General features: G+C 36.7%; 1 protein-coding gene across 2 annotated transcripts in view; it reads left to right on the top strand.

Annotated features, from left to right (window-relative positions):
* The window catches only part of KYNU (kynureninase), a 114709-nt gene that overhangs the window by 19263 nt on the left and 74492 nt on the right, over positions 1-20954 (top strand). For both annotated transcript variants that reach the window (XM_070476259.1, XM_020876859.2), the window contains 2 exons: positions 8023-8143; positions 17849-17931. In XM_070476259.1, coding sequence (XP_070332360.1) covers positions 8097-8143; positions 17849-17931 — 130 coding nt within the window. In that variant the 5' untranslated portion in view covers positions 8023-8096. The remainder of the gene's footprint in view (positions 1-8022; positions 8144-17848; positions 17932-20954) is intronic.

Below are 20954 nucleotides of genomic sequence, written 5' to 3'. Positions count from 1 at the left end.
AGGCTGATTTCCTTTAGGATGGACTGGTTGGATCTCCTTGTGGTCCAGGGTCAAGAGTCTTCTCCAACACCACAGTTCAAGAGCATCGATTCTTCAGTGCTCAGCTTTCTTTATATAAAGATCATAATTCTTAAAAATTAACTTTTCATGAATATATTATAATAACTGGTATAAAGAGTATTACAACCAGATATTTATGATGTTTAAATGACTATCTCTTCCAAAGACATAATATCCAATACTGGTATCTACCAACATATTCACAATTAGGATGCTGTTTGGCCAACTCTAATAATATTAGTTGGATGTTTTAAACACAATGAGTGCTCTTTTTGTGGATAGCATCATAGTAGAAAATTTATATATGTAGAACATAAAATTCTATTCAAAGACTCTAAAACAGTTACAACTAAAAATTTAAAATAGCTTCATTAGAATGCCAATAATTAATATATTAAGGGGGCATATTTCCTTTCAGGTAGCTGAACCTGGTGAAATGTAGCAGAATTTAAATCACTTCAAAAGCACTTGGCCTGGGAGGGTTACTTGTTGGCTTATTTTAACTACAGTAGTAACAGTCTTGAAATATACTGAAAAAAATGGGAGGTGGTGATAGTGAATAGGATCAAAAGACATCAGCTGAAGTGTGTATTCACTACTTGAGGCAACTAAATATAGGAAGTCTCCAGTAAGAGACATTGCTACAGAAAAAAAGTACCAAAAAAGGAACCCATAAAGGAAAGGTATACTAATATAAAGGTACTAAAGCTAGATTAAGTTTTTCTTATCTTTATTTCCTCATTCCATTTATGAAATTAAAAGTAGCAGCAGTGAGGAACAAGAACAAACTACAGTCAACATATTCCTCTGTTTCAAACTATACTTCTCTGAATTAGAATAACCCTGAGCTGGTGATGGAGAAAGCTTTGAATTGGGAGTGATGTTGAAATTTTTATTTATATTTAAGAGGGAAAAATGAAATTGGTTCTTGGATTAGGTTTGAGACATATGAATGAACTTAAAGGATATGCAATTAAGGTCCAGAGTGATGAACATTTTGATGCATTGAAATTACTAAGAATGAATATCCAGAATCATGAACTCTCTATCAATCATATAACAACCTTTGTCAACAGATGAGACTTCCAGACAAATGAGGTGAGGCCTGTTTGTAGAAAGCTGAAACTCTTGAGTTCTTAGACTATTTGAAGCCAAGTGAACCTTCAAGGAGGATGTTATGGGTCGAATTGTATCCCTTAAAAGTTTAAGCGTCCTAACCCCAATTACCACAGAAAGTTACCTTATTTGGAGATACAGTGTATAGATGTAATCAGGCTAAAATGAGCTCAATAAGATGGACCCTAATACAATTCGAAAGGGAATATCTGGAGGCCAATGGCAAGATATGCAAGAGAACTGTTGAGAAATTACGGAACATATGCCCAAATTGATATCTCCTACTCAGAGAGAAGTAATATGAATGTATCATTTCTAAAATACAGATTTTGGCAGAATATCAAATCCTCAGCATGCTAAGAAACTGTAAACACACAGAAAATATCCTGAAGAATAAAAATGACCACTTTATGTCAAACTTGACTTTGGAAGAAAGTATAAATGCAATGAATATTTTCAGAAAAGGAATTCTTCCCAGACCATGAACATGTAAATACTAAACAAACTTCCCAATAAACCCCAGAAGATATCAAAGTTGTGCAATAGTTGGGCTGCTGGCACTGAGAGAACAGAAAATAAATTCTCACCTGGATCTTATCCATTCTCATGATTTTATTTCAGGGACTCTAGACTTGGACTTAAGCTATTAGGAAGCAGCAGAAAATTATCATCAATGATCAGCATGACAATCAAGAAAAATTGACATGACAATTGATAATTTAAAGATGGAAAGCAATGAGTCATGATTGAATCTGAGGTCCAGAAAATAATGGACATTCTAACCAAGGGACTTCTCTTGGCCAAATGAAGACATTCAGGGAATACACAATGGATCCTGTAGCTGAGGAAAATTCAGAAGCTGATAACAATTTAGAAATGCTATGTTCAACATATGTCCTTTTCCCTTCAAAGTATGGTATATGGAAAACGTTACTGGGCTGTAACAAAGAGTTAGAAATTGAAGGGAGCATATTCTTTGTGCAATTTTATATTTTGGGATCTCTATTCTGTTCCATTGATATGTGTCTGTGTTTGTTCAAAACCACATTGTTTTGATTACTGTAGTTTTATAAAATAGCCTGAAGTCTAACAGAGTGACACATCCAGCTTTGTTTATTTTCTCAAGATTGCTGGCAATTTGGGGTCTTTCAGAATTCCATATGAAATTTAGGGTTATTTATTCTAGTTCTGTGAAAAAATTCATGGGTATGTTGATAAGCATTGGATTGAATATGAAGATTGCTTTGGGTAATATGGTCATTTTAACAATATTAATTCTTTCAGCTCAACTTCATGGGATAACTTACCATTTATTTGCATTATCTTCAATTTCCTTCATTAATGTTTCCAGAGTACAGGTCTTTCCCTATTTTAGCTATTTATTTTTTTGTTTTCTGGGTGTTTTATTCTTTTTGATGTGATGAGTAATTGAGTATGAGTTTGGCTTAAATGGCCTTTATTATGTTGAGATATTGTCCCTTTATATCTGCCCTGATGAGAGTTTTTAATTATGTGCAGATGTTGAATTTTGTGAAAGTTTTTGCTGCATCTATTGAGATAATCATGAGATTTTTATCCTTCCTACTGTTAACGTGGTACATCACATTGATTGGTGAATGCTGAGCCATCCTTGTACTGTGGAATGAATCCAACTTGATTGTGGTGTATGATCATTTTTATATAATGTTGGATTCCATTTGCTAATATTTCATTGAGGACATTCGTACCTATAGTCATCAAAGATACCGGTTTGTATTTTTTGTTTTTTTTTTTGTTGTTGTTTTGTAGTTTTTGTATTCTGTTTAGTTTTTATATCAGGGTAATTGTGGACTCATAGAATGAATTTGAGAGTGTTCTTCTCAACTTTGCGGGATAATTTGAGAAGGATAGGTATTAGTTATCCTTTATATTTTTGGTAGAATTCCCTTGTGAAGCTGTCCAGTCCTGGACTTTTGTTTGCTGGGAGGTTTTGATTTGATTTGATTTTGTTTTTTTATTACAAACTCATTTTTATCTAATAATGATTGGTCTGTTCAAGTGGTCTATTTCTTCTTAATTAGGTTTTGGCAGGTTGTATGTTTCTAAAAATTAATACAGAACCCCATAACTGCCAAGAGCACCAAATTTCAATACCAAATATTCTTATCATTTTTCTGGCACAAGAGAAGCAAAGGCCCCACAGCTTAAAGGCCTATGGGTCTTTGATGTTGTAAAGATCTGATGGGATTAGGCTGGAGAGTGGAATGCTATCTCATCATTCTTATTACAAAAGGTATTTTCTTGATACTCTATTCTACTTCTTTACCTGATGCCAATGGAATGCTCTTATGATGTCATTAGATGTGCTTTAAGACTTAAAAAAAAAAAAAAATGCAACCAAGTAAAATGAAAATAAAGAAAATGGGGAACCCACTTTCAGAAGACATGTGACGAAATACTTTATAATTCTGCTTTTCTTTCATAAGAACACATTTTAAAAATGATTTTCTAAATAAAAGTAACCCAATACTTCAGTTCAGTTCAGTCACTCAGTGATGTCTGTCTCTTTGTGACCCCACGGACTGCAGTACGCTAGGCCTCCCTGTCCATCAAGAACTCTCAGAGTTTACTCAAACTCACATGCATTGAGTCAGTGATGTCATCTAACCATCTCATCCTCTGTAGTCCCCTTCTCCTCCTGCCTTCAGTCTTTCACATCATCAGGGTATTTTCTAATGAGTCAGATCTTCACATCAGGTGGCCAAAAGATTGGAGTTTCAGCTTCAGCATTAGTCTTTCCTGTGGATATTCAGGACTGATTTCTTTTAGGATGGACTGGTTGGATCTCCTTGTAGTCCAAGGGACGCTCAAGAGTCTTCTCCAACACCACAGTTCAAAAGTATCAATTCTTTGGCACTCAGCCTTTTTTATAGTCCAACTCTCATATCCATATATGACTACTGGAAAAACCATAGCTTTGACTGGATGGACCTTTGTTGGCAAAGTAATGTCTCTGCTTTTTAATATGCTATCTAGGTTGGTCACAACTTTTCTTCCAAGTAGCAAGGGCCTTTTAATTTCATGGCTGCAGTCACCATCTGCAGTGATTTAGGAGCCCAAAAAAATAAAGTCTGTCACTGTTTCCATTGTTTCCCCATTTATTCACCATGAAGTGATGGGGCCAGATGCCATGATCTTAGTTTTCTGAATGTTGAATTTTAAGCCAACTTTTTCACCATCCTCTTTCACTTTCATCAAGAGGGTCTTTAGTTATTTTTCACTTTCTGTAATAAGTGTGGTGTCATCTGCATAACTGAGGTTATTGGTATTTCTCCCAGCAATCTTGATTCCAGCTTGTGCTTCATCCAGTCCAGCATTTCTCATGATGTACTCTGCATATAAGTTAAATAAGCAGGGTGACAATATACAGCCTTGACATACTCCTTTCCCAATTTGGAACCAGTCTGTTGTTCCATGTCCAGTTCTAACTGTTGCTTCTTAACTTGCATATAGATTTCTCAGGAGGCAGGTCAAACTACCGCACATTGTACTCATCTCACACACTAGCAAAGTAATGCTCAAAATTCTCCATGCCAGGATCCAACAGTAAGTGAACCATGAACTTCCAGATGTTCAAGCTGTATTCAGAAAAGGCAGAGGAACCAGAGATCAAATTGCCAGCATCCGTTGGATCATCGAAAAAGTGAGAGTTCCAGACAAACATCTACTTCTGCTTTATTGACTATGCCAAACCCAATACTTAATTGTCTATAAAAGTACCACCAAGAAAGAACAAGACAAAAAAGAAAAACATGGGAGCAGATATCTGGGTGGTGCCTCCTCTTCCTGGGTTGTTGATAAGGCTGACACACACAGAACATGCTTAGTCTTTAAACTACTTTTAGAATGCTCAGTTGAAATCTGAGCCATGGTGCACTGACTGAAACTTCTGAATTCTGAATAAAATCCTTCAAAATTTGTTCTTTAGATTGACATCTTAGATTAATCCAATTTAAATGTATGAACAATATTTACATCTCTTTATTGGGACAGACTTCAGTTCAGTCCAGTCACGTAGTCACGTCTGACTCTTTGCAACCCCATGGACTACAGCATGCCATGCTTCTCTGTACATCAGCAACTCCTGGAGCTTGCCCAAACTCATGTCCATTGAGTTGATAATGCCATCCAACCATCTTCTTCTCTTTTGCCCCCTTCTCTCCTGCCCTCAACCTTTTCAGCATCAAGGTCCTTTTTCAGAGAGTCAGCTCTTTGCATTAGGTGGCCAAAGTATTGGAGATTCAGCTTCAGCATCAGTCCTTCCAATGAATATTCAGGACTGATTTCCTTTAGGATTGACTGGTTTGATCTCCTTGCAGTCCAAGGGACTCTCAAGAGTCTTCTCCAACACCACAGTTCAAAAGTATCAATTCTTCAGTGCCCAGCCATCTTTATGGTTCAGCTCTCATATCCATACATGACTACAGGAAAAACTATAGCTGTGACTATGTGGAACTTTGCTGGTAAAGTAAAGTCTCTGCTTTTTAATATTCTGTCTAGGTTTGTCAGAGCTTTTTTTCCAAGTAGCAAGCATCTTTTAATTTCATGGCAGCAGTCAACATGTGCAATGATTTTGGAGCCCAAGAAAATAAGATTTCCATAGTTTACTCATCTATTTGCCATGAATTAATGGGACCAGATGCCATGATTTAGCTTTATGAATGTCTAGTTTTAAGCCAGCTTTTTCATTCTCCTCTTTCACTTTCATCAAGAGGCTTTTTAATTCTTCTTCACTTTCTGCCATAAAGATAGTGTCATCTGCATAGCTGAGGTTATTGATATTTCTCCCAGCAATCTGGATTCCAGGTTATGCTTCATTCAGTTGGGCCTTTCACATGATATACTCTGCATCTAAGCTAAATAAGCAGGATGACTATATACAGCCTTGACGTACTCTTTCCCAATTTGGACCAGTCTGTTGTTCCATGTCCAGGTCTAACTGTTGCTTTTTGACTGAGAAAAAGAAATGCAAAAAGGCAAAAATAGTTATCTGAGGAGTCCTTACAAATAGCTGAGAAAAGAAGAGAAGCAAAAGGGAAAGGAGAAAAGGAAAGCTATATCCATCTGAATGCAGTTTCAAAGAATATCAAGGAGTGATAAGAAAGCCTTTCTAAGTGATCAATGCAAAGAAATAGAAGAAAACCATAGAATGGGAAAAACTAGAGATCTCTTCAAGAAAATTAGAAATACCAAGGGAACATTTTATGCAAAGATGGGCACAATAAAGGATAGAAAATGTATGGACCTAACAGAAGCAGAAGAAACTAAGAAGAGGTGACAAGAATACAAAGAACTACACAAAAAAAGATCTTAATGATCCAGATAACCACAATGTGTGATCACTCACCTAGAATCAGATATCCTGGAGTGAGAAGTCAAGTGGGCCTTAGGCAGCACCACAATGAACAAAGCAGGTGGAGGTGATGGAATTCCAGTTGAGCTATTTCAAATCCTAAATGATGATTCTGTGAAAGTGCTGCACTCAATATGCCAGCAAATTTGGAAACCTGGCAGTGGCCACAGGGCTGGAAAAGGTCAGTTTTTATTCCAATCCCTAACAAAGGCAATGCCAAAGAATGTTCAAACTACCCCACAATTGCACTCATCTCACACTCTAGCACAGTAATGCTCAAAATTCTCCAAGCTAGGCTTCAACAGTACATGAACTAACTTCCCGATGTTCAAACTGGATTTAGAGAAGGCAGAGGAAGGAGCGTTCAAATTGCCAACATCTGTTGCATCATCAAAAAAGCAAGAGAATTCCAGAAAAAAACATCTACTTCTGCTTCCTTGACTATGCTAAATCCTTGACTGTGTGGATCACAACAAACTGTGGAATATTCTTCAATAGATGGGAATACCAAACCACCTTACCTGCCTCCTGATAAATCTGTATGCAGGTCAAAAAGCAACAGTTAGACAGGACATGGAACAACAGACTGGTTCCAATTTGGGATAGAGTCAGACTAAAGAGATGCCAATGAAAAACAGAGACAGTATCTATAAAGGCTGTCGGGTTGAATGAAATGGTAGCCTTTAAAAAGTCAGCAAAGGTTTAAATCATCTAAATAAAGACAAGACTACAACCAAATTATTCCAGTAAATTTTATCAGAAGTTTAATCTTTCCTTCAATAGAATTAAGGTAAAACTTAGAAGAACACAATTATAAACTTGTGCATTTATAGAAAAAACTTTAACCCTATGGTTTGATTTGCTGCTGAAATTGTATTTATTGCAACCAAGGTAGAATTAAAAATTAGTGCAGCTCTTATTTACTTGAATAAGAAGTAAATTAAAAAAAGAGTCTTTGCCTAAACATGTATGCATAGAGAGAGAATAAAAATGTACACATTTAATATATCCACTTCAGATATACCGATAATCATTTAGATTGTTTCTATATGCTGTAACACCAGTTAATGCAGCATATCATTACTTGTCAAATTCTGGTAACCTTCTGCTATAACTAGATAGGCTGATATAATTTCTGTAAAAATTCATGTTTTAACTTTTTTCTATTGGCTATTATTATTGGAAGTATTTGTTCATCTAGATTTCCTCATAGAGCATAATACATATGACAGATCTAAACAGACACATCTAAATATTTAAATTATATTTTAAAATTTAAATGTAAAAGATTATTTTTAAGAGAACCTGTTGCTATACTTGGAAGGAATTGTAAGATATTTCTCATCCTTCTTGGAGTTAAGTATATTAATTGTTTGTAGTGGATAAACAATGCCAAGTGGAATAATGTTAATTAATTGAATAAGTATTTTTTTTTTCATTTTCTTCTATTTCAGTTGATTTATCTTTAGTGAATAAGGATGAAGAAGCTATCTATTTCCTGGGAAATTCTCTTGGCCTTCAACCAAAAATGGTTAAAACATACCTGGAAGAGGAACTAGATAAATGGGCCAAAATGTAAGTATTATTTCAAAAGCTAACAATCAACATCTCATACAAGAGTTTTAAAAATCAGTCTAGACTGTCTAATATTTGAAAAGGTGTAAAGTAGAATCTTAGAATATTAGAGCAGAGAGGAACCAGAGGGATTGTGTTCAATGAGTGATAAAATATTCTCATGTTAAAAAAAAATTCTCATTTTATGGATGAAATAACCGAGGATCAGTAAATAAGGTCATATGACAAGTTAGTGGTAGAATCAATAGTAAAGCTTTTAAAATATTTTAAAAATTAAGCTCCTCCTCTGAATTGGCACATCTATGTCATAAGCAATTATTTTATTTTTTTAATTACTAACAAGGGAGTTAATATTTAGGATTCAGTTTAGTGTTTTCATGATTAGTTCTTGGCTAAACTCTAGCACACCAATTTTTATAAATAAGAAAATAAAAATTGTTGAGGGGGGTCAAGAGGTTGAGTGGAATAGAAGGTACTTCCCTCACCAAACTGAACTCGATTATTGAGAAGATGTGTATCCCTGCTGGCTCAGACAGTAAAGAATCATGCCTCTGCCTGCAATGCAGGAGACCCTAGTTCAATTCCTGGGTTGGGAAGATTCCCTGGAGAAGGGCATGGCAACTCACTCCAGTATTCCTGCCTGGGGAATCCCATGACCAGAGGAGCCTCGCAGGCTACAGTCCATGGGGTCGCAAAGGAGTCAGACACGATTAAGCAACTAATCCTTTCACTGAGTAGATGCTCCCCTAGGGCTTGGGGCTTAGCTTAGCAGGTTCACTCTAACTGTGTAGGAATCTTACATCAGGATTCACGTTTTTCTCCATTTTTCTGTTCTACTTTTACACTTCTGCTTATGAAACTGTCCAAACTCTCTACTTACCTCAATTCTCACCTCTTAAATATCAACCTTCTCAACCACTCATCACTCCTTGCTGAATATCTAGTGCATTAGTAATCACTGCTCTACAATAGGCAGTTTAGAGGTATCTACTTACATTAGTTCCATATTTTTAGCTATACTATAAATTCCTTAAGGAAAATAACTTAATCTTATGTACTTCTTCTCCTTCCCCAGTAATTACTGACAGCTAAAATTGGAATTAAAAAAAATATCTTAACTATTTAAATATTTATATTATTTGAATATTAAAAATAGTATACATATTTAAAAATATTTTTGATTCTTAGAATCTGAAAAATAGATAAGGGGGAAGCTAAACCTAAAGCACAAGGGAAAAAAATAAATTCAGAAATATGAAACCATACAAGGTAAGAATTCTGAGCAAGATATTTAGTTCTTACAGAAACACAGAATGACTTTTCCAGCTTTCTATATTCTTCAGGCCAGTGGTCTTTTCTATTGGGAACAAAACCTCTTTAAAGTTAACTTTAAACTGACTGTGCCAATGATTACTACCATGGCTATTAGATAACACTGCAGAGTTCTTAATTTTAAGAATGTAAGTTCACAACTCAGTGCAAGAATAATAGAGTTTTACACAATTTAGTAGGCCTGTTATAATTTTATTTGCATAACATTTATGCATACTTTGAAAAGTAAATATCACTACATTTGGAAGCATTCTGCACCTGAAGGCTTTGGTATTTTAAAATATGAGGGTCATAGTTAATAAAAATGGTTAATATTCATTTTGGCCTAAATGTAAAATATAGCAGATAATTAGATTGAACTTGAAATTTGGAGAGTGTCCTTGCCTCTTAGATAGTTGTCCAGCAAACTGTGCATTTTTATCCTTCATGTATATTCTAAAATATGCCTCTCTGCTTTCCTATTTGTATCCGTTCAATTATCATACTTTATTAAAAGACTGGTTGATTATTCTTGAAACTTTTATTCCAGTTATGTTCAGAGAGAGTGCCTCTCTGTCATAATATCCTCCTATTGTTGCTACCCTTCAATTTTATATTTTACATTGTTATAACAGAAAATTACATACTCTTAACCTCCCCTACCCATTTTCATCAGACAGATGATTGAGCAAGGAAGTATGTTTTAATGCTTCAAGCAATGTAAACTGAATTTTTAAAAGACTTCTTCTGAGTAAAAGATTAGATAACTAGTTGACTTTATTTAGTCTTTTTGTTATAAACTGTGGTGTCCCAGTCAACATCATGGTGCTGCCAACCCAGCGATATCAGTAGTATTTGAGGTTCATGAACATGGTCTTGTTTCCTTCCATCCCACCCCCACTCTTTAATCTCAAATGGGTTGTTCATTCATTTTTTTGCTCCTAAATATTTAGCTTAAAACTCTACTCTAGCCTTTTCAGCTAAGGTTGTGTTGGAAGGAAAACTTTTCCTCTATTAACTTTCCTTCTAGTGGTTGGGGGCCTGAGGATTAACTGACAACAGATAGATTAGCTTTCTTTACTAGCACGTGAGACGAGTGCAATTGTGTGGTAGTTTGAGCATTCTTTGGCATTACCTTTCTTTGAGATTGGAATGAAAACTGACCTTTTCCAGTCCTGTGGCCACTGCTGAGTTTTGCAAATTTGCTGACATATTGAGTGAAGCACTTTCACAGCATCATCTTTTAGAATTTGAAATAGCTCAACTGGAATTCCATTGCCTCCACTAGTTTTGTTCGTAGTGGCCTAAGGCCCACCTGACTTCACATTCCAGGATGTCCAGTTCTAGGTAAGTGTGAGTGAGCACACCTTCATGGTTATCTGGGTCATGAAGATTCTTTTTGTACAGTTCTTCTGTGTATTCTTGCCAACTCTTCTTAATATCTTCTGCTTCTGTTAGGTCCATACCATTTCTGTCCTTTATTGAATCATCTTTTCATGAAATTTTCCCTTGGTAGCTCTAATTTTCTTGAAGAGATCTCTAGTCTTTCCCATTCGATTGTTATCCTCTATTTCTTTGCATTGATCTCTGAGGAAGGCTTTCTTATCTCTCCTGGCTATTCTTTGGAACTCTGCATTCAAACGGGTATATCTTTCCTTTTCTCCTTTGCTTTTCGCTTCTCTTCTTTTCACAGCTATTTGTAAGACCTCCTCAGACAACCATTTCTCTTTTTTGCATTTCTTTTTCTTGGGGATGGTCTTGCTCCCTGTCTCTTGTACAATGTCATGAACCTCCTTCCATAGTTCATCAGGCACTCTGTCTATCAGATCTAGTCCCTTAAGTCTATTTCTCACTTCCACTGAGAGTCCCTTGGGCTGCAAGGAGATCCAACCAGTCCATCCTGAAGGAGATCAGTCCTGGGTGTTCACTGGAAGGACTGATGCTGAAGCTGAAACTGCAATACTTTGGCCACCTAATGTGGAGAGCTGACTCATTGAAAAATACCCTGATTCTGGGAAAGATTGAGGGCTGGAGGAGAAGGGGATGACAGAGGATGAGATGGTTGGATGGCATCACCAACACAATGGACATGAGTTTGGGTGGACTCTGGGAGTTGATGATGGACAGCGAGGCCTGGCATGCTGCGGTTCATGGGGTTGCAAAGAGTCAGACACGACTGAGCGACTCAACTGAACTGAACTGAGACTAGCTTTCTAGGTGGTACTAGTGGTAAAGAATCTGCCTGCCAATGCAGGAGACACAAGAGACACAAGATGCATGTTCAACCCCTGGGTCAGGAAGATCCCTGGAGTAGAAAATGATAACCAACTCCAGTATTCTTGCCTGGAGAATCCCATGGAGAGAAGAGCCTGGGGGCTCTACAGTCCATGGGGTCACAAAGAGTTGGACATCATGGAACATTTGCACACACACACATACACAGATTAGCAGGAGAAAACTTTATTTTACATGGGTACAGAAACACACTACAGTGATTCACCTATCAGCCAGAGTAAGGGATTAAAACAACTTTAACAAAAAGTAGGGAGCTTCAGTAGGGCTTCAGTAGAAAGTATGGTCAGCTCTACTGGGCTTTTCCATCTTGATAATAACCAGCAGAATCTTTCCTGCTTGAGAGCTCCCCAAGAGAAAGATTGAAGGAAAGTAAATGTGTAACTCCTAGTACTAAGGGCCATTCTTCTCTGATGGTGGGTCAGTGGTGGTGGTGGTAATTTCAAGAGGCTTTCCTTAAGTCTGGACAATGTTTCTTTCTTAGGTCAAACATGCTTTTAAAGTAATCTTCCTGCCACTCTGGTGGTCTATTGTTTCCTTCCCTTCCCTTTCTAACTATTGCCTTTGTTTTAGTACTAAATTTCCCCTGCATATGTTTGGTTTGCCTCTGGATCCGGAGTGTCTCATTATTGTAATGAGTATCATCTGATTATCTGTTCTTCTTCATCTCCTCCAATCCTACTTCTGCCCTACTTCTCAGCAGATACCCAAACCAAGACAGTGCCCCACCACATTCTTGACCAGTGAGATTTTGAGAACTGAGTCAAAGAGAGCTACACAGTCATTAAATAATGTACCTTAAAATTAGTTGCTTAATAGAAGAAAATAATATTAAAATTTTATAATCTTAACAGTAACTGAGAAATTTGAGTGTTTTAAGTGAAATATTGCTCTGGGATATTGATATCAAATCTCTGGGCATCCATGACCTATAACATAGGAAATGCCATTTGGCTTATGTTTTTCATCTTCTAGGTCATCATCTTTCATGGGCTATTGTAGGCATACTACCTATTTATCTACAAAATAAACCATCACTGGTCATAATGCAGCTTAATCTTATAATTCATGTGACTGCCATATTTGATTACTTTACACTAAAGAAAAGTCAAGAATACAGGCACACTTAGAAATATTTTAGGACTCAATTGATTTCTTCGAAAACTCAAGTGATTCAAGGCAAGACTATGAGAATAAAATGCTTACCTCTGTATTTTTTAAATGCCTATTAGTATTTTCCAGATTCATTTTCAACTGCATATGATTTCTAAAGTAGGTTAATAACACTTTACTTGGAGAATATATTATTTGCTTGATGAAATGATAATATTTAGATTATTTTAATTTTCTGAAATGGAAAACTTTTAGTGTAATTTCACTTTGATATATAATAACTAGCTATCAGCAAGAAGATATAACAACAATAAGAAACAACAATATCATATGCTTGTTCATTATGGGTCTGCTAAGATGGATAGGCAATAAACTTAGTTTGGGGGAACATTTAAAATTAAATATTTACTAACGATCCAGATCAATTAAAGGAGAATAACATGAGGTAGTAATCACAGTGGTAAAATTCAGCTATGTCAGTCCTAAAGAGGACATTGTAAGTTGAAAGATGTATGCTGTGTCCCTAGGAAGTAATCACTACATTATTGGTCTACTGGGTTATCCCATTTGCTGGATAAATAAATGACTTTCTTTTTTATAGGAGCAAAAAGCTGCCACAGTTGTGTCTTTATTGGGATTCTTATAAAAACTGAGACATTTTAGGTAGAATTACCTAAAAAGAAAAATATCACACTGAATTACACAGTAGGAACAAACTGCCTGGTTTGCAGTGACTTAGCTTACATGGTAATATGTGTGCAGAAAGGGTGCTGGTGAAGCACATGGGAGACATTTGCTTCTGCAGACCTGCAGTCTCATTCAATTTAAGGGTTTCTTTCTTTAAAAAATATAAAGGTGTATTGTAGAGGAGGAAAGACTTGCCCCCTACTCTCATAGGTCCATTACTGGGTCTAGGAAATAAAGTAACAGGCAGATTAACAGAAGAAAAGGCATAAAATTTTATTACTTTTTAATATTACATGCGTGAGGGCACCACAGGAAAAAAAAGAAATGATCATCCAAAAAAAGCAATGAGATTTGAAAGCTTATATATTGTCTTAATAGGGGCTAAGGAGGAGCTATACAGGTCACTCTGAGAAAAATAAATGATTTTTAGGAAGGATGAATAGGCTGTTAGAAGAATAGATGGGAAGTATGGTAGTTTGTGACAAAGTCCATCTGGCTGTGGTGCTGACTTCGTCTCCTCTCTTGTGACCTGAGTCAACCTTCCCTTGTTGATGAAACTTCTGAAGAGGGACTTTATGACAATTGAGTTCTTATGGAGGATCTGTCTTCAGGCAGATAAGGGGAGTTCAGAGATATCCTCCCCTTGCATTTGTTCTTTTTCAGGTGCCTCCAGCACAAAATAATCCTTATGTCCAAGCGGCAAATGTTAGTGTGGCATATTCTGCCTCCAATATGAATAAGAAAGTACATGGTGTGACATGTTACAGAGCTTTTCCTGACATCTCTGTTGGCTAATCATCAACTGAGTCACAGAAAAAAGTTGTGATATCTTTAAGGGAGACTCTGTGAAATCTTAAATTTATTTGCTTACTGGGGGGAGCTTTTAAGTGCAGGGGCACTTTTCATTCTGTAGGATGGTTAAAGCACAGTCCTATTTCAAAGAGGATCCACATTTCTATTAACTTCCTAATTAGATTTTATATCCTGAAATCTAATTTCATGAGCAAATACTGCTCTGCAGACATCTCAGCCGACTCACAGCAATGACTGATGCAATGGTAGTGAGTGAACTCTTTCCTATGATCTCTTTTCCTTCACAGCATTAGTAAAAGATTGCAACTATACTGCAACTCCTTCTAAGCAGTTTAGAATGAAAACAACATAAGCTTTCTCTTAAATTGAATATGTATGTTTATAACTGCACTGTGATCCACATCAGCTCTTTCTAATGAAAGGCCACTTTGAGTTTATTTGGGTAACACTTCCTAAATACCCTAGGCTAGTAGACTGGCAAAATGAAGAAGCTGATTCTGTGTGTGACATCTTAAAGGAAGGAAGACGCCAAAAGCATTGCAGGAAGAAACGGATCCTTAAAGATTATTACCATGGTGTCTACCAGGGTGAGAAGTAGGTGGCATAATATTCTGAGATATAAATTCTCTGAGGCAGAACATAGAATTTTACTGCCTAAATGCAATAAGATGTATTGTGCTATCAGCAAGGCCATGGAGCTCTGTGTGATTAAAATAAAAAAAGGATCCAAGTATCTGCCTTTAACTACTATTTAATGATAAAGATTTTTGTCTTTAGCATTTATATTGGAAGTCAAGAAAGAGGCAAGCTGCAGGCTATCTAACAATAATATGAATAATGCTGCTGCTGCTGCTAAGTCGCTTCAGTCGTGTCCAACTCTGTGTGACCCCATAGACGGGCAGCCCACCAAGACACTCACTAACAATTGTCCTTCTCTTCCTCCTTAGTTCTTATAGTCTGTTTATTCTCAAAGTCTTCTTCCTTCATCTCACTTTATATGGTAACTGAAGTATTAGTTTAAAAACTGTTTTACACCACATACTGATGTGAAGTGTTAGTCGCTCAGTCATGTCTGACTCCTTGCAACTCCATGGACTGTAGCCCAGTGCCAGGCTCCTCTGTCCATGGAATTCTCCAGGCATACTGTAGTTGTGCCATTTCCATCTCCAAGGGATCTTCCCAACCCAGGGATCAAGCTCGGGTCTCCTGGGTCTCCTGCATTGCTGACAGATACCATCTGAGCTACCAGGGAAGCACTCACATGCTGATGAAGTGAGTCTTAACACTAGATTTGCATTAGGAAAGACGACTCAAAAAAAGGGTACCATGTACCAAGATCCTTCACGTGGTATCTTATTTAGTTTTCATAGAAATCCTTTAAGGTACATATTATAACTCATTTACTTTTATAAAAGTGGGAAATTAGGTACTATAAGCCTCTAATAAATGTAGCCTCCTATGTAGTACTGACCTGGAAACTGGCTCATCCCAGGTGATGGAGCCAGTTGTTAAACATTCAGGATTTTCATTGATGGGGGGTATTCACACCACAGAAATCAGCAAGGGCTCCTCCTTTCCAGTTTTCCCATTGCTCTATAGTGGAGAAAAAATCCTTTGGCCTTCTGAGGTTTTAACTGATAGCCTTGTAATAAAAGAGAGGTTAACAAGATAAAAAAAGAATTTTGCTTATTAACACAATTTATTAACATGAATACCTAAAAGATACATAGGGAATATTCAGGGGAAAATGAATAACTCCTGAAGGTAGCTTAGAATTCAAGCTTAAATTTCATTTAATAGCCAAAGAGGAAGAAAGATGCAGGCCTCTTATGGGAGAGTTAAGGACTTCTATGAAGGATGGATGGATCCCTGGGGAATAGATAGGAGGAACAGTCTGAAGTGTATCTGGGAGGTGGTGTTGACTTGTAGTCTCTCCTTGCTAAGGGGCTTCCCAGGTAGCTCAGATGGTAATGTGTCTGCCTGCAGTGCAGGAGACCTGGGTTTGATCCCGGGTTGGGGAGATTCCCTGGAGAAGGAAATGGCAACCCACCCAGGTATTCTTACCTGACGAACTCCAGGGACAGAGGAGCCTGGTGGGCTACAGTGGTCACAATTGAGCAACTACCAGGCACACACTCTGCTAAGAGTCAATTCTTCTCTAGCTGATAAAACTCCTGGAAAGATTTATGATAACTGAGTTTCTTTGGATGGATCTGTCTTTAGGCAGATAGCGAAGTTCAGAGAAAGCCCCTTCTTGGATGTTCTATTTCTTCAAGTGCCTACAGCGTAATATGATGAATGGGCCACAGTGATGTTTTAGGACGAAATCTTCTACTACCCTTCACCTGAGAGAAGGTTTTTCAGCTCACTGCTACCAGCTTATTTAACTCCAGAATATGTATTCATCACAGTTAACACTATACACAGAGCACATGCTTATTCCTTTCTTCCAAGTTTACATAGTCTTCGGATCCCAAAAGAATTAAGAACAGTCTATTCCAGAGCTTTCTAACATACAAGTTTGTAACAGCACACAAAGTCATCTCTTCTTGATTTATTCTCCTATTTTTCAAATGTATTTGCCTTCCTCATTTGATAGAAATGACTTGAGAGTTGACATTTTCTTATGTATTTAGCGTTGTTTCCATTATGCCTACTGAGATACTTACTAGAATAACAATAACAATAACAAAATTGAACTAGAATGTGATAGATTAAATTGCTAGAAAATATGGGATTCCCAGGTGGCTCAGTGTGGTAAAGAATTCACCTGCCAATTCAGGGAACACAGGAGCGATCCCTGGGTCGGGAAGATCCCCTGTAGGAGGAAATGGCAATTCATTCCAGTATTCTTGCTGGGATAATCCCATGGATAGAGGAGCCTGGTTGGCTATTGTCTGTAGAGTCACGAAGAATCAGACAGGACTGAGAACATGATTAGATTATTGCCAAGTTTCACTACTAACTTAAAATGTCATCATGAGTATAGTCACATTTTATATACTTCTATTTAATTCACAGATTATAATTACATTTTAAAATGTAATTAACAATCATTTTAATATCAAGCCTCAAGTAGTAGTAAAATGTTGTAGTATAGATACAATTAAATGGAATGGTATACAGGTAAGATATTCAAATAGCCTTAGAATTTTCAAAAGAGAAAAATATAATATCTTAGACTCCAAAATACAGAAAGATAATGAAATATTATATGGTCAACACCCCCTATACTCCCCACCAAAAAGGAAAACAAAGAAAAATTTTCAAATTACAACTTAAAAACCAGAGTTCTCAAATATTACTTTTGGTTTTTAAAAAAGCATGCTTTTTATTAAAACATTACAAAGACTCACTTAGAAATGTTCAGTCACTCATGCTGATATTTGAAAACTCACACACACACACTCACACAGACACACAGAGATACACACTATACACACAGATGCACACCAAAACTAAGATTGTTATATCCCTTTTCAATTTCAGGGGAGCCTATGGTCATGAGGTAGGGAAACGTCCTTGGATTACAGGAGATGAGACTATTTCAGGACTTATGACTGACATTGTGGGTAAGTACAAAGTGAATTTTTTCCAAAAAACTCATAAAGACATAATCATTTGGTTATACACATAAGTTATAAGATAAACATTTTATTGAAGAACATCCTGATTTTGTATTTTAATCTATAATACTAAAGAGTAAACGTGCTTTTAACTGAGACTTGATTGCTAATATTGTTGTTGTTTTGTTCTTATATATTCTAAGGCTATTATTTACTCATCAATGAAAAACATCCACACATAATTAAGGAAATTTCATAGAAATCAACTTCAATTAATTTTCTAAGAGTTTATTACATGGTAAAATAAACATTAACCTTCACATGCTAAAGGCCTAGAACACCAATATGCTTAGGCTCATTTCAACTTAATCTGTAGTGATCTTTTAAAATTTGGCTGAGTGCTGTTGAAAATAATATCATTGATGCTGTATTTTCAGTCTATGATGTATTTCCTAAAGTGAATTCTATATACTGTTGGTAAAGCTACTCAGTATAGTTTTAAATGGTAAATGTGTTATCACATTGAAAAAAATTATTTGTTTAATTGGGTAGATTATGCAGCATTGCTTAAAGTCTTATATGAAATTTAAGGTATCAAACTATATATATATGTATGTATGTGTGTATACATATATACATATACACACACATATCTATCCCATAGTATCTCCTATATAAAGCCACTTCTTTAAGCTCAGGAAATATAACAATCTTCCCTAAAATATACAAATAACCACAGAGAATTAAACAAAGTGAGGAGACAGAGGAATATTTTCCAAACAAAGAACAGCAAAACACTGCGAAGAACTAAGGGAAGTGTTGATAAGTAATATACTCAATAAAAAATGCAAAGTAATGATTATAAAGATGCTCAATTAATTCAGGAGAATAGGTGAAAACAATGAGGAGCTAAACAAAGAGTTAGAAAATATGAAGAAGAACCAAATGGAGCCAAAGGAAACAACTGAAATAAACTAGAAGGAATCAGCAATAGAGTAGATGATACAGAGGAATGTTATCAGTGAACTGGAAAACAGAGTAAAAAGTTACTCCAGCTAAGCAGAAAAAAAGAATAAAGAATTGAAAAAGAGGGACAGTTAAAGAGATATCTGGGACAATATCAAGTATACTAACATTCACATTATAAGGGTCCCAGAAGGAGAAGAAAGGGGCAGAGAAGTTATTACAAGTGATGATTCCTGAAAACCTCTCTACCCTGCGAAAGGAAACTGACATCCGGATCCAGGAATCACAGAGGGTCCCAAATAAGATCAGCCCACAGAAGTCCACACCAAAACACATTTGGGATTAAAATGTCAACAAAATAAAGAGAAAAATCTTAAAAAAGTAGCAAGGGAAAAGCAATTTATTACACATAAGAGAACTCCCCCAAAACAGTAGCTGACTTTACAGCAGAAACTCTGCAGGCCAGAAGGGAGGGGCATGATATATTTAAAGTGGTGAAAATAAAAAAGCCGACAACCAAGAATACTCTGCTTGGCGTGACTATCATTCAAACTTGAAAAAGAATGAAGGAATTTCACAAATAAGCAAGTGCTAGAAAAATTCAGCACCACTAAATATGCTTTACAGGAAATGTTAATGAGACTTCTGTAGGTGGGAAGAAAAGGCCACAAGTAGAAATACAAAAATTATAAAAGGAAAAATGTCTCTTTTTTAAATGTCCTATACACAGTATTCATTTGTTCTGTAATGATTCACATTTTAAATAGTGCTTTCTGACAATATGCCAGTTGGCTCTTCTTTAATAGGGTAATAAGAATATCAGTTCACATTCAAGGTGGCGGTATCACCAGACCACATGACAAGGGTAAGCACAGACCCTCTGGGTGTATTGCGGGCAGAGGGGTTTCTAAAGGAAGGAAACAGGAGAGACTGGGAGAAAGAACACCCTTGTATTTGCAGAAGTCATTTCTCTTTCTAAGCAGTGGTCATATTAACTTTGCCGGTAATCCCCACGTAGGGAGAAGAGGAAGAAAGGAGCACATCTTGCTTTAGATGCTTGGTTGGGATGTTGCCTGTGAGAAGGAAGTTTAGGGACACATATGACAAGAGACTAGCACCCAAATCAATCAGGTGAAGCTTCCTCAATCCTCAGCCACCATTCACACCCTCTGTACTGACAGCAAGACAGGGAAGAAACCTTTAGCTTTCGTTCTGTGCTTAGCAAGGAGAGATTCAAAATTATCATAGTCAAAACAATTTATGTTAATATAGTTTATAAACAGACCACAAATAATTTAAGAACACTATGATTCTAACTTCTTCTTATGCATTTCTGGGACTCATCCCAGCATAAAGACAGTCTTATGCCCCAAACAGACCCCCCAAAAATAGATCCATAGGAAATGACTTTGCATTTTCAATTCAGTTCAGTTCAGTCATTCAGTCATGTCCAACTCTTTGGGACCCCATGGACTGCAGCACTCCAGGCTTCCCTGTCTATCACCAACTCCCGGAGTTTACTCAAACTCATGTCCATTGAGTCAGTGATGCCATCCAACCATCTCATCCTCTGTTATCCCCTTCTCTGACCCTCAATCTTTCCCAGCATTAGGGTCTTTTCCAATGAGTCAGTTCTTCGTTTCAGGTGGACAAAGTATTGGAGTTTCAGCTTCAACATCAGTCCTTCCAATGAATATCCAGGACTAATTTCCTTTCGGATGGACTGGTTGGATCTCCCTGCAGTCCAAGGGACTCTCAAGAGTCTTCTCCAACACCACAGTTCAAAAGCATCAATTCTTCGGTGCTCAGCCTTCTTTAAAGCTGCGTAAAGTTTCTGGCTTCCCAGAAAACCTCAACACAATAGAGAAGCAGATGACTCTAGATGGCTCAGTCTAGGCTGCAGAGCCACCACCCAAGTTTAAATATTCAGTTGACTATGAATTAGAAGTGATAATACCTGAAAACCTCCCTAACTTGGAAAAAGAAACTGACATCCAGGTCTATATATCAACTGTGTTAAGCATGAATGAGCATGGAACACACTCATGCTTAATATAGGCCAA

This window comes from Odocoileus virginianus, chromosome 13 (genome assembly GCF_023699985.2).
Source record: "Odocoileus virginianus isolate 20LAN1187 ecotype Illinois chromosome 13, Ovbor_1.2, whole genome shotgun sequence".
Lineage (NCBI taxonomy): Eukaryota > Metazoa > Chordata > Mammalia > Artiodactyla > Cervidae > Odocoileus > Odocoileus virginianus.
This window is presented reverse-complemented; position numbering and strand designations above follow the sequence as displayed.